The 14,830-nt window shown below is 37.9% G+C and overlaps 1 protein-coding gene across 4 annotated transcripts in view; it reads left to right on the top strand.

Annotated features, from left to right (window-relative positions):
* mob2a (MOB kinase activator 2a) overlaps positions 1-7,085 on the top strand; it is a 61,542-nt gene extending 54,457 nt beyond the window's left edge. For all 4 annotated transcript variants that reach the window (XM_041039070.1, XM_041039069.1, XM_041039068.1 and 1 more), the window contains exons 3-5: positions 287-380; positions 4,401-4,525; positions 5,155-7,085. In XM_041039070.1, the coding sequence (XP_040895004.1) occupies positions 287-380; positions 4,401-4,525; positions 5,155-5,474 (539 nt within the window). In that variant the 3' untranslated portion in view covers positions 5,475-7,085. The remainder of the gene's footprint in view (positions 1-286; positions 381-4,400; positions 4,526-5,154) is intronic.
* Positions 7,086-14,830: the final 7,745 nt, after the last annotated feature.

Here is a 14,830-nt window from a genome sequence, read left to right as displayed (position 1 = left end):
ACACATTGTTGAAGAAGGTTGTGACTTGATGGATTAGTGTGTGCATGTGACTTTGACTGTCCCATTGATCACTCTGACAGGTAAAAGGCAGTTTACACCACTGTAGGTGTTTCCTCATCATCCATAGGAGAACGTAGCATGACACAAATAATGTTCGCTCTTATGTTTTCTTCAGACAGAGAAAAGTATTAAGTGTCCCTTCTATGATTTTTATTCCCGAGTAGCAAACAACACACACTGAATTACATGCCGTGTTCTCTCTCTCTCTCTCTTGTCTTTGCTACAGCAACAACATTCTTCAACCTTATCAACCTGCAGTACAGCACCATCTCAGAGTTCTGCACTGGGGACACCTGTCAAGCCATGACGGCCTGCAACACGTAAGTTACCTCCACCGCTTTTGGTTTATTCATCACTCACCTGCTGGGCCCCATTGGTTAATTCATCAAGGGTCAGCGAGCGCTGACTCACAACCCACAAGGTGTACTCGTGTTAATTCCTGGTGTTTGAACAATCCTCACAGTTCATCTCGGAATGTGCAGTATGCAGCGTTTATGTACTGCAGCAAGCTGTATATTTACCTAAGAGCTGCGGTACACAGAGTACTGGACCTCTGTCTCCGTGCCTGCTGTGTCTGCAGCACAGCGTACTGTATTTTTAAAGGCAGGGTTCACTTTTTTTATTGGTCTGTCATAAGACAGTACTGGCATTGAAGCAATTTTTGGTCACTGTAACTGTCCATACTAGTCATCAAGAAATTTGTTTTCAGTGTGATTCCAGTGGATGTGTCTGAGGACAAAATGTATCTTCATTTGGGATATAAAATTAAAAATTCAGCAGTCTGAGATAGAGAAATCAGCTGGATATCTACCAAACTTAAGACCCTTTTAGCACCAAAATTCCTCTTATTACTTCTTACAATTCCGAACTACACAGACAGATGTGAGCCAGATAAAGTCAAGACAGCAACAATTTACCAACTTTGTTATTTGTTGCCTTTTCAGGCTATTATTTGTGCTGTAAAACACCAGGAAAATAATACTTCCACAACCAGGAAATTGCTAATTTCCACTGCCCCGTCCACAGATTTCCACAGATTTTGAGTGGAGGAAAAACCCGGCACATCAGAGGTCAAAAACAGCAAAAGAATTCACCTTGTGTTTGGTCTTGTGTCCTCTGTTTTAAACACACGCTGTGTAGCTGCTGCTTTAGGTTCGATGTGTATTAAATGAGACTATTGAGCAGTGGCAGACTCAAGTCGCATTGAGGACAGACTTAGCGTAGCTTCACCTTTGATTCCCTGTGGTCCCTGCTGCTATCTGAAGTCTGTTAATATCGTTGCAGTCACATCACGCACACTTCCTAGATGATTACTGTGATCAAACTGTTACCAAAGTAGCCCGCCTTTAAAGTCTGTCCATTTGCTCCAGTGCCAAGGCCAGCTCTGGAGCTGAAACCTACAGGTTTTTATTGCTCCGAAGTCACTAGACAAATTATTTTTAAAATGCCTGTCATGTTTTTTGAATTGTGTTCTCGCTGCATTTTTCTCCGAAGGTGGTTAAATGCTGCTGTGTGGAACAAAGCAGAGCATACCGCTTCAGTAGTTTGTTAAGGATAAACACAACATGGAAGCCTATTCATGCCATGTTAACAGGGGGGAGGTGACTAACTGTAAGTGTTTATCTAACTAGTTTTCCCTGTCAGGGCGGGGTGCCGTCTTTATGTATGAACCCTTGTCTTTGGAGAGAGGCCTTCATTCCCCCTGCGCACACTGAATGCTGGAAAAACCTGATTACCCACACTTTGAGAAACCACAATACTCACAGCACGGCTCTTAACACATTACAACAAGCATCCAAGTGTACACGGTTGCCCACGCACTCACCCCGGACAATAATATGACAATAACATCAATGCCAAACAACACTGCCATTGAGAAGTGACACATATATGACAGATTTGCGGTGAGAAAGAAACTTGTCACGCGTGACTCTAAGTCAACAGTGGATTTTTCCACTGTTGTCACTTTAAGCTGCTGCTTCTAACCCACACCCTGAGAAATGAAAGAAGCAAAGGTGCTTCGCCTGCGGTATGTGAAGACAGAAGTGCAGCTTAACATGTTTTTGTTTGCACTGCCTATTGACCTATGGAAAACAGAGGTAACTTTTCATCAAGAGGAAAAACACATAATTAAACTTTGTAGTTTATTTCCGTATTTAACACCAATACTTAATGCGTTTTAGTTTGACTAAAACTCTTACTGACAAAACTGTGTTTCCAAGACAAGGCCCACCATTTATGATTGTACCTTCCTCCACTGCCCGCTGCCCAGCACCCCACCCTTTCCTGCCCGCGCGGGACCTGGCACCCGCGCCCCCCTCTGTGGTGAAAACTGACTGAGCCACAGTCACAGCAGCGTCAGTGCCCCTGCCCGAAGGCAGAGCTCAGCACTATTTTTGGAAGAAAATGTTTCCATGAGCTATGAGGGAACGGAACCATTTGGTAGCTATTTAGACCCATTTTGTATGGGTGGGTGGATAAATGTGTGTGTGTGCGTGTGTGTGTGCGTGTGTGTGTGTGTGTGTGTGTGCGTGCGTGCGTGCGTGCGTGCGTGCGTGCGTGCGTGCGTGCGTGCGTGCGCGTGCGTGCGTGCGTGCGGCCAAGAGAGGGAGACATGGTAATGGTAAAGTGCTTACGCTGTTCATTAGCTTTTGGTTCAGATAGCTGGTTCCACTTTGGCTTTGGTTGGTACAATGCATGAACAAATTAAGCTCCATTCACAAATCTGCTATCATGTTTTATTCCTTATTAGCAAAAAGGAGTGATTTGGCTTAACACAAACACATTTTTATTGCTTTTGTTACATCTTTTAAACAAACACACTGTGCAGGTGCAGACAGGTATCATATAGCCATTTCTATCACATGTACCTACACCGTACAGAATGTTCTCAATCGCACCATGGCAACATTTCATAACCGCTCTGCCGTCACCGGCCCACCCTACAACCTCAAAATGAACTAAAATATATCCAGGAGATTACAGAGGAAAGAAGAAAGTTAAACATGAAAGAAGAGAAAACGTCATTTGTTCAAAAGTACCGTAAAACAGCTATAAACATAATTTATCCCTCTGAAAACCCTAAAGGAAACCAAAAAAAAAAATATGTGAGTTTCAGTTTTTTAAATAGTAAATCAGCAAAAACAGCATAAATTAGATTTTAAAAATTTATAAGGGTTAATTTTCACTAAAATGTTCTTGAGAGCAAACCTGCGTGTTCATAATTAACCACCCCGTGTAGCAGTGTTGTGTACTATGTATTACTATATATGGCCATAGTTTAATCATGTCTGCATGTCTGGGTCGGTATGTAGGAGTGGAGAAGGCATGTTTGTAGTTCAGCCGGTGTCTCTCCCACACACAAACAGTCTAATCCTGTGTGAGTAAGCGTATTGTAAGAGCCTGGTCCCGGTGCTGTGGTCAGTGGGTCCCCTCCTGCAGGGTCAGTTATGTGTACGCTTTACATTCCTCGGGATTTGTAATGTCTGACCCACTGACTCCCATACCCGCACTAATGAAACAGCTACACCTCTGCACACATTTCTTTTCACCATTTCATCTACGTATTAATTGATCTTTCCAGCTCACTGAAATCTTCCTTTTGTCTCTGTAGCTGCCTGATAAGTCCTGTTTCTCCGTCTCCTCCCTCGTTAGCTAATCGCTAATAGCTGCCTGCTGTTCCATCATCTATCTCGAAGGTGTTTGCTGACCTGTTGTTTGGCTTTTGTTAAGTGTGACTCCAAGACACCAGCTTACAGTTCAGCTATCTGGGGCAGCCCCTCCGGAAATATGTAACCAGCAGTGGGACTTGCCCAAGGTCTGGGCCTTTGGCCCAATCAGCAAATTAAAGCTCCAGGGCACGGGGGTTCAACAAGTCCACTAAAATGAAAACATGCTAATAGGATATCTGGATAAGAATGTGTCGGCGTGAGACACAAGCGACAGTTTGTAGTGTCACTTGACCATACTGTATCTTCATTATGGATCTGTGTCATTCAGAAAGTGAGATGCTTCAGATAGTATGGGTTTTCCCTGCATGAGGAAGTAGAGCAGGTGACATCTCACTAGCCACTTGTGTCTCATAGGTTGCCTGTATGTTATTTTCTCTTCCTGCTTGGCCAATTTGACGATTTTACATTCCAGGAAATGCACCTGTTTTTTTCCTAAGCTGCTCCCTCCTGAGCCACAAAGATTCTTTAGAAAACACTCATTATGATTAATTAAATGCCAGTTCACGGTTGTGTAACAACATCCTGCTGCTCAGTAATATGTCTTCTGTTATTTTGTAATGATGTGTACGTGACTACAGGGATTGGCATGTTTTCTTTCTCTCTTTCTAGAATATACTACTGGTATGACGAGAGGGGGAAGAAGACGAAGTGCACTGCTCCACAGTATGTCGACTTTGTAATGAGTCTTTGTCAGAAACTGGTCACAGATGAGGAAATCTTTCCCACAAAATATGGTGAGTATCCCGCAGCTTGCAGGCGTGTTGGGTCTCTATTACAGACTCCTAGAAGTGACTGATGTTGCACTGCTGCCCCCTGCTGCTTCAGCTGTTGAAATGTAGAGTTACAGCTAATGAGTGGTGGCCCAACAATAAAGACTACAAAGAAATTCTAGTGATATATCTTACAGTTGTTTTCACTATCTTGCCACATTTGAAATATTGAAATCTGTCTTTTTTTTAATCATTTTTGCTCGAACAGTGACTGAAATTATTCATCAAATCAAAATTCTTGCAGATTTATTTTCTGCCAATTGATTAGTTTCAGCTCTACAATTATTCAAAAGGCCTGGTCTCACATGTAAAAACCAAAGCCAACAGTGAATTGATCCTCCTAACAAGTATCCCTCCATGTTTGTCCAAAACCTGTTTAAAACATCAGTGAACCACACTGTTGCACTGGCTGTCAAACACATCTCACTTTTGAGTCAAATACATTTTGTTTAGTCTTTTCATTGGATCTGTTGACAATTTAAAAGCTATAAACAGCACCTGCCTTATCTTTTTCAATATATTTATTCTCCAAAGTGATTCCAGTTTCTAAAACCACCTCTCCTGTCTGGTTTTGTTTCCTCTTCTCCCTTCAGGCAAAGAGTTCCCCAACTCCTTTGAGTCCTTGGTAAAGAAGATCTGCCGGTACCTGTTCCATGTGCTGGCTCACCTCTACTGGGCGCACTTTAAAGAGACGGTGGCTCTGGACCTGCAGGGCCACTTGAACACTCTGTATGCACATTTCATCGTTTTCGTAAGGGAATTCAACCTGGTCGACCCCAAGGAGACCTGTATCATGGACGACCTGTCCGAAATCCTCTGCACCCCTGCACCGCCACCCGCGCCCACCCCGGCCCCCTCTGCCCCCGCCTCAGCACCCTCCCCTTCTTCACAAAACCATGTGACGGAAAGATGAGCGGGGGCGGCGGCGAGACAGCAGCCCCGGGGGGTGATAGAAGATAAGATAGAGGAGAGAAGGAAAGACAGCCTGGCCCCCTTCCTTGGTGCCAGCAGGGCTTAAGAGACCTTCCACTACCCTTATATTTCGCTACGACACCAACCAACCAGCCGGAAGGAAGGGGGGAGGGTTTTCGGGGGGTTTGGGGTGGCAGGGAGGGGTTTGCCACGCCAGCAGGAATTGGCGTGAGCGTTCCTCCCAGGGGCAAATCCCTCCCGTCTTCTCTGCAATTTAAACTAGGAACAAAAAAGTATGTGTATGTTTTATTTTTGGTTTTATTTCTGTTTTTTCTTTTTTTCTTTTTTTTTGAAATTTTATTCAGTTTTATTTTTTTGTTGTGGGGGTGGGGGGTGGAGGACGGGAGGGGTGCAGCGTGTCTGCCAGCCCCTCGCCTCCCTCTGTCCTCTACCTAACATACAGTACAGGAAGGGGGCTCTGCTTTGCTTTGACCTACTATTGTACAGTGCTGTTGATGTGTGGAGAAGCGGTGTCTCTGCTCACCTACAGGCTCGTCCATCCCTCCTCCTCCTCCTGCAGCAGGCGGGAGGCGGCCTGCAGGCGTACGGCCACAACGCTGGCCAGTAGGGAGCCACGTTACTGCCTGACAGGGCGATACTAGCCAATCACTGTTTGGGTTGTTTTATGTCGGGGGATGATTAAAGCTCTTCCTACTCAGGACCTGACAGAATACGTCACTGCTGCCAGAGAGAAGTCACTCTCTTTTTTTTTTCCATTCTCTGTCCCTTGTTCTCCAGACTGCTCAGCGCTCTGTATGACAGATAGTGTTAAACTACAGTATAGTCTCATAATCACCTGGTGTACCCCTAACAAACATGTCCCAGAGCCTACCTGTAGAGGGCAGCAAACAAGTAGAGAACGCCACTGAAAGAGGAAGACAGAGAAGAAAATGTAAAGATTGTATGTTAGATTTTTAATCTGATCAGAGAGTGGATGTTTTTGAGAGAGACTGGTGCCCACCTGCAGCTGAATCTGAGCTGTTTCCTGGCATTCAGCACAGCAGCAGCCCCTGAAACTACCAACACCACCAGCACCCACTCCAGCAGCACAGAAGGACAAAGACATGAGGTAATGTCTGCAGGCCCAGAGAGGGAGAGATGGAGACAGAGAGAGGGGTGAGAGTGATTGGGGGTGGGGGGGTGGAGCTGCTGTGCTGTTTAACAGGCACCAATTCTCCCGGTGCAAAACTAAAAATCTTTTTTTTTTTTTTTACCTGTCCCTTTGAATTTGCTGTTTGAAAAGATTATCAGGAGAATTAGTTCAGAAATAATAACATTAATGGCATCATTACACGTGTATAGAAAATGCACAGTCCGCTTGGACTTTACTGTACAAAGAATCGCAAGCAGGTTCTGTCCGACATAGCCTCTGTATGGAGGAGGATGGGTTTATAATTCTCCTTTTTTAATTTATTTTAATTTTTTTTTTTTTTTTTGCAGGGTTCTTCAGTTCTGGCTCTCGTTTTTATGTATTTTAATTATTAACTAAGTTAAAAGCAATTTAATATTTTAAGCTCTGCGGATTATAATCTAATAAAAGAGAGAAATGCCACCTTGTCTCTGTGTCTTTTGTGAGACTGTGTTTGTGTAAGTTACACAAGAGGGAATGTCTTGAATGTCTGGTGTGTAGCATCACCAGCTATTCTTAAAGGGGAATTCCACCAATTTTGCACATAGTTTACTAGTCATGTGGAGTACTGCTCAGCCTGTGAAAGCAGTTGTAGGACGCCTCCTGTGACTGTGGAGTTTTGTCAAGTCTGAGAAAACAACAGATGGTATCTTAGTGATGTCATCAGGGTTATCTCTGTTTTAGTTTGAAGTCTACAGATTTATAACATGTTAAAAAAAAAAAAAAACGTGTTGGACTGAAGGAATTAAGCTTGAAAGATGTGGGAGTCAACCAGACATGGAGGGTCAAATACTAGGGGACTAAAAGTCAGTAAATGTACATCTGTAGACTCCTACTGCTTTGATATTAACACTTAAAATAACTGTCGTGTCAATATTTGCACAGATGAAGTATAGAGTGGAATATATGTTGGCTGAGAAATATCTCAAACCTACAGCACAGATGTGTGAAGCAGGTATTTCAGAAACAGTATCATGCCTCCAACTTGTTTCACAAAGCATTTACAAGCTTTTTATCTGTAAAATGTCAAATTCTTTTCTAACCAGGTTTAAAAAGGTTCTTATCAAAGAATCTGATACATGATTGATTTTTGTAAAATCTCAATTATGGACATGGACTTCAAAAATCCAATATTAGCTGAGTTATGGATGTGAGTCCCCAGCTTCATGGAAATGCAATACTAATTAAAGCTGCAAACAGCAATGACAGGCCCTCACACCCCTTGCGACCCGTGGGAGTCGCAGCCACGCACAAGAGTCCTCCTATGTCCTCTCCTCTCTCCTGCTCTTCTCCCCAGAGAAGCACAGCAGTATACAGCAGAGACATGGCCCCCTCCCAGCAGGGGACGCTATGAGTGTATCATCATATGAGCATATAAATGAGTTGAGAGTGTGAAGGTCATCCTGATTATCTGTGCAGAGCAAACATGTAATTTGGTTCAATGGACAGTGTGTTATTTGAAAATTACTTTAGTGTTGTTTAGAGTTTGTGTAGGCATTTCAATGGTGTTATTTTCACCCACATATGTTAAGAATACCAGGATGTCCTTGGTTAAATATATCCTGGTATTTGTGGATATATATATGAAAAAGTTAACTTTAATGAACATTTGTTCTTTGAGTGAGTTGTGTTCATGTGACTACATGTGTAATGTGGTTACAAGAAAGTTGCACATGTTAAGAAAAAGTATCATGAAGTTTGTCAGAGGATAACTCACGCAGTCAGTGTTCAGTTTGAGAGATGTTGATGAAGCAGGTTAATGGAGCCTGTTGTTAAAAGTTAGACATTGTTTTTCCAAGCATTGTGTAATTTGTATTTTAACCATACACATTTCATGATTAAATGTAGGGAGGTGGGACTTAAGTTGAGTGGGACTAGTTGTTTGGTTCAGTGGTGTCTTATGATTGATGAATGATGTCTGTGGCCACACCCCCTTTTGTTTTGGGAATTCTGCCAAAGTGTGAATAAAACCACAAGGTGAGTTTAGGTAGACATTTTTGCCATGTGGATGATTTGGTAATAGTTAAAGCTTTGTATAATTTGCATAGTGTGTTGGTTTTTGTTTAGATGGGATTTATTTTGGCAATACAAATGTTGATCTGCATTGTAAGATGAATTATCTGTGCAGATAAAGCATGTAATTTGGTTTGATGGACAGTGTGTTATTTGTAAATCACCTTAGTGTTGGTTAGAGCTTGTGGATGGAGGTTGAGAATGTTTTAGTGATTAAAAGCAATTTTACAATGGTTGTGGCTTGTTGATGTACACAGGTGTTATTAAAACACATTTAAACAGTTCTAGCTTTGGTGTAGTTGAGATATGATGCAGAACAGAGATATGCGGCAGTCTTTTTTTACCTGTTTTTCTGAACTTATATTTTTATTTGTACTGTGTTTTTATTGCTGGAGCACAGCAGAGCTCTGGTGCATTTTCTACATTTCTACTGTGTTTGTGTGCTCTTTACATGTCCAAATCCTTTGCTTTCTCTACTTTAATACTACTTTAAAATAGGCCAAAAAAGTCATACTTTAGTATAGCCTCAAAATGTCATAAAAAAATGTGATATGGCCGTAAGGCGTCAAAAAATGCCCAAAAAAAAGTCAAATTTTTTAAGACCTCAAAATGTCATAAAAAATGTCATACGGCCGTAAGGCGTCAAAAAATGACAAAAAAAGTCAAATTTTTGTAAGACCTCAAAATGTCATACGGCCGTAAGGCGTGTAAAAATGACAAAAAAAGTCAAATTTTTGTAAGACCTCAAAATGTCATAAAAAACGTCATACTATAGTAAGGCGTCAAAAAATGACAAAAAAAAGTCAAATTTTTGTAAGACCTCAAAATGTCATAAAAAACGTCATACGGCCGTAAGGCGTGAAAAAAATGACAAAAAAAGTCAAATTTTTGTAAGACCTCAAAATGTCATAAAAAATGTCATACGGCCGTAAGGTGTCAAAAAATGACAAAAAAAGTTAAATTTTTGTAAGACCTCAAAATGTCATGAAAAACGTCATACCATGGTAAGGCGTCAAAAAATGACAAAAAAAGTCAAATTTTTGTAAGACCTCAAAATGTCATAAAAAACGTCATACTATAGTAAGGCGTCAAAAAATGACAAAAAAAGTCACATTTTTGTAAGACCTCAAAATGTCATAAAAAACGTCATACGGCCGTAAGGTGTCAAAAAATGACAAAAAAAGTTACATTTTTGTAAGACCTCAAAATGTCATGAAAAACGTCATACCATGGTAAGGCGTCAAAAAATGACAAAAAAAGTCAAATTTTTGTAAGACCTCAAAATGTCATAAAAAACGTCATACGGCCGTAAGGCATCAAAAAATGACAAAAAAGTCAAATTTTTGTAAGACCTCAAAATGTCATAAAAAACGTCATACGGCCGTAAGGTGTCAAAAAATGACAAAAAAAGTCAAATTTTTGTAAGACCTCAAAATGTCATAAAAAACGTCATACTATAGTGAGGCGTGAAAAAATGGCAAAAAAAGTCAAATTTTTGTAAGACCTCAAAATGTCATAAAAAACGTCATACTATAGTAAGGCGTCAAAAAATGACAAAAAAAGTCAAATTTTTGTAAGACCTCAAAATGTCATAAAAAACGTCATACGGCCGTAAGGTGTCAAAAAAATGACAAAAAAAGTCAAATTTTTGTAAGACCTCAAAATGTCATAAAAACGTCATACCATGGTAAGGCGTCAAAAAATGACAAGAAAAGTCAAATTTTTGTAAAATCTCAAAATGTCATAAAAAACGTCATACTATTGTAAGGCGTCAAAAAATGGCAAAAAAAAGTCAAATTTTTGTAAGACCTCAAAATGTCATAAAAAATGTCATACTATAGTAAGGCGTGAAAAAATGACAAAAAAGTCACATTTTTGTAAGACCTCAAAATGTCTTAAAAAACGTCATACGGCCGTAAGGTGTCAAAAAATGACAAAAAAAGTTAAATTTTGTAAGACCTCAAAATGTCATAAAAAACATCATACCATGGTGAGGCGTCAAAAAATGGCAAAAAAAGTCAAATTTTTGTAAGACCTCAAAATGTCATAAAAAACGTCATACGGCCGTAAGTCGTGTAAAAATGACAAAAAAAGTCAAATTTTTGTAAGACCTCAAAATGTCATAAAAAACGTCATACGGCCGTGAGGCGTGTAAAAATGACAAAAAAGTCACATTTTTGTAAGACCTCAAAATGTCATAAAAAACGTCATACGGCCGTAAGGCGTCAAAAAATGACAAAAAAAAGTCAAATTTTTGGAAGACCTCAAAATGTCATAAAAAACGTCATACCATAGTAAGGCGTCAAAAAATGACAAAAAAAGTCAAATTTTTGTAAGACCTCAAAATGTCATAAAAAATGTCATACGGCCGTAAGGCATGTAAAAATGACAAAAAAAGTCAAATTTTTTTAAGACCTCAAAATGTCATAAAAAACGTCATACTATAGTAAGGCGTCAAAAAATGGCAAAAAAAGTCAAATTTTTGTAAGGCCTCAAAATGTCATTAAAAACATCATATGGCCGTAAGGCGTGTAAAAATGACAAAAAAAAGTCAAATTTTTGTAAGACCTCAAAATGTCATAAAAAACGTCATACTATAGTAAGGTGTCAAAAAAATGACAAAAAAAGTCAAATTTTTGTAAGACCTCAAAATGTCATAAAAAACGTCATACGGCCGTAAGGCGTCAAAAAATGACAAAAAAAGTCAAATTTTTGTAAGACCTCAAAATGTCATAAAAAACATCATACCATGGTGAGGCGTCAAAAAATGGCAAAAAAAGTCAAATTTTTGTAAGACCTCAAAATGTCATAAAAAACGTCATACGGCCGTAAGTCGTGTAAAAATGACAAAAAAAGTCAAATTTTTGTAAGACCTCAAAATGTCATAAAAAACGTCATACTATAGTGAGGCGTGTAAAAATGACAAAAAAGTCAAATTTTTGTAAGACCTCAAAATGTCATAAAAAACGTCATACGGCCGTAAGGCGTCAAAAAATGACAAAAAAAAGTCAAATTTTTGTAAGACCTCAAAATGTCATAAAAAATGTCATACCATAGTAAGGCGTCAAAAAATGACAAAAAAAGTCAAATTTTTGTAAGACCTCAAAATGTCATAAAAAATGTCATACGGCCGTAAGGCATGTAAAAATGACAAAAAAAGTCAAATTTTTTTAAGACCTCAAAATGTCATAAAAAACGTCATACTATAGTAAGGCGTCAAAAAATGGCAAAAAAAGTCAAATTTTTGTAAGGCCTCAAAATGTCATTAAAAACATCATATGGCCGTAAGGCGTGTAAAAATGACAAAAAAAAGTCACATTTTTGTAAGACCTCAAAATGTCATAAAAAACGTCATACTATAGTAAGGTGTCAAAAAAATGACAAAAAAAGTCAAATTTTTGTAAGACCTCAAAATGTCATAAAAAACGTCATACGGCCGTAAGGCGTCAAAAAAAGACAAAAAAAGTCAAATTTTTGTAAGACCTCAAAATGTCATAAAAAACGTCATACGGCCGTAAGGTGTCAAAAAATGACAAAAAAAGTTTAATTTTTGTAAGACCTCAAAATGTCATAAAATCGTCATACTATAGTAAGGCGTCAAAAAATGGCAAAAAAAGTCAAATTTTTTTAAGACCTCAAAATGTCATAAAAAACGTCATACGGCCGTAAGGCGTCAAAAAATGACAAAAAAAGTCAAATTTTTGTAAGACCTCAAAATGTCATAAAAAACGTCATACTATAGTAAGGCGTGAAAAAATGACAAAAAAAGTCACATTTTTGAAAGACCTCAAAATGTCATAAAAAACGTCATACGGCCGTAAGGTGTCAAAAAAATGACAAAAAAAGTCACATTTTTGTAAGACCTCAAAATGTCATAAAAAACGTCATACGGCCGTAAGGCGTCAAAAAATGACAAAAAAAGTCAAATTTTTGTAAGACCTCAAAATGTCATAAAAAACGTCATACCATGGTAAGGCGTCAAAAAATGACAAAAAAAGTCAAATTTTTGTAAAATCTCAAAATGTCATAAAAAACGTCATACTATAGTAAGGTGTCAAAAAAATGACAAAAAAAGTCAAATTTTTGTAAGACCTCAAAATGTCATAAAAAACGTCATACGGCCGTAAGGCGTCAAAAAAAGACAAAAAAAGTCAAATTTTTGTAAGACCTCAAAATGTCATAAAAAACGTCATACTATAGTAAGGCGTCAAAAAATGGCAAAAAAAGTCAAATTTTTTTAAGACCTCAAAATGTCATAAAAAACATCATACTATAGTAAGGCGTCAAAAAATGACAAAAAAAGTCAAATTTTTGTAAGACCTCAAAATGTCATAAAAAACGTCATACTATAGTAAGGCGTGAAAAAATGACAAAAAAAGTCACATTTTTGAAAGACCTCAAAATGTCATAAAAAACGTCATACTATAGTAAGGTGTCAAAAAAAATGACAAAAAAAGTTACATTTTTGTAAGACCTCAAAATGTCATAAAAAACGTCATACTATGGTAAGGCGTCAAAAAATGGCAAAAAAAGTCAAATTTTTGTAAGACCTCAAAATGTCATAAAAAACGTCATACGGCCGTAAGGCGTGTAAAAATGACAAAAAAAGTCAAATTTTTTTAAGACCTCAAAATGTCATAGAAAACGTCATACTATAGTAAGGCGTCAAAAAATGACAAAAAAAGTCAAATTTTTGTAAGACCTCTAAATGTCATAAAAAACGTCATACTATGGTAAGGTGTCAAAAAATGACAAAAAAAGTCAAATTTTTGTAAAATCTCAAAATGTCATAAAAAACGTCATACTATTGTAAGGCGTCAAAAAATGGCAAAAAAAGTCAAATTTTTGTAAGACCTCAAAATGTCATAAAAAACGTCATACGGCCGTAAGGCGTCAAAAAATGACAAAAAAAGTCACATTTTTTTAAGACCTCAAAATGTCGTAAAAAACGTCATACGGCCGTAAGGTGTCAAAAAAATGACAAAAAAAGTCAAATTTTTGTAAGACCTCAAAATGTCATAAAAAACGTCATACGGCCGTAAGGGGTCAAAAAATGGCAAAAAAAGTCAAATTTTTGTAAGACCTCAAAATGTCATAAAAAACGTCATACTATGGTAAGGCGTCAAAAAATGACAAAAAAAGTTAAATTTTTGTAAGACCTCAAAATGTCATAAAAAACGTCATACCATGGTAAGGCGTCAAAAAATGACAAAAAAAGTCCAATTTTTGTAAGACCTCAAAATGTCATAAAAAACGTCATACGGCCGTAAGGCATCAAAAAATGACAAAAAAGTCAAATTTTTGTAAGACCTCAAAATGTCATAAAAAACGTCATACGGCCGTAAGGTGTCAAAAAATGACAAAAAAAGTCAAATTTTTGTAAGACCTCAAAATGTCATAAAAAACGTCATACTATAGTGAGGCGTGAAAAAATGGCAAAAAAAGTCAAATTTTTGTAAGACCTCAAAATGTCATAAAAAACGTCATACGGCCGTAAGGCGTGTAAAAATGACAAAAAAAGTCAAATTTTTTTAAGACCTCAAAATGTCATAAAAAACGTCATACTATAGTAAGGCGTGAAAAAATGACAAAAAAGTCAAATTTTTGTAAGACCTCAAAATGTCATAAAAAACGTCATACTATAGTAAGGTGTCAAAAAAATGACAAAAAAAGTCAAATTTTTGTAAGACCTCAAAATGTCATAAAAAACGTCATACGGCCGTAAGGCGTCAAAAAAAGACAAAAAAAGTCAAATTTTTCTAAGACCTCAAAATGTCATAAAAAAAGTCATACTATGGTAAGGCGTCAAAAAATGACAAAAAAAGTTAAAGTTTTGTAAGACCTCAAAATGTCATAAAAAACGTCATACCATGGTAAGGCGTCAAAAAATGACAAAAAAAGTCAAATTTTTGTAAGACCTCAAAATGTCATAAAAAAAGTCATACTATGGTAAGGCGTCAAAAAATGACAAAAAAAGTGAAAGTTTTGTAAGACCTCAAAATGTCATAAAAAACGTCATACCATGGTAAGGCGTCAAAAAATGACAAAAAAAGTCAAATTTTTGTAAAATCTCAAAATGTCATAAAAAACGTCATACTATAGTAAGGCGTGAAAAAATGACAAAAAAAGTCCAATTTTTGTAAGACCTCAAAATG

Source organism: Toxotes jaculatrix, chromosome 5, assembly GCF_017976425.1.
Source record: "Toxotes jaculatrix isolate fToxJac2 chromosome 5, fToxJac2.pri, whole genome shotgun sequence".
In the NCBI taxonomy this organism is placed as follows: domain Eukaryota; kingdom Metazoa; phylum Chordata; class Actinopteri; family Toxotidae; genus Toxotes; species Toxotes jaculatrix.
The sequence above is the reverse complement of the archived record's forward strand: the minus strand, read 5'-3'. Positions and strand labels throughout refer to the sequence as shown.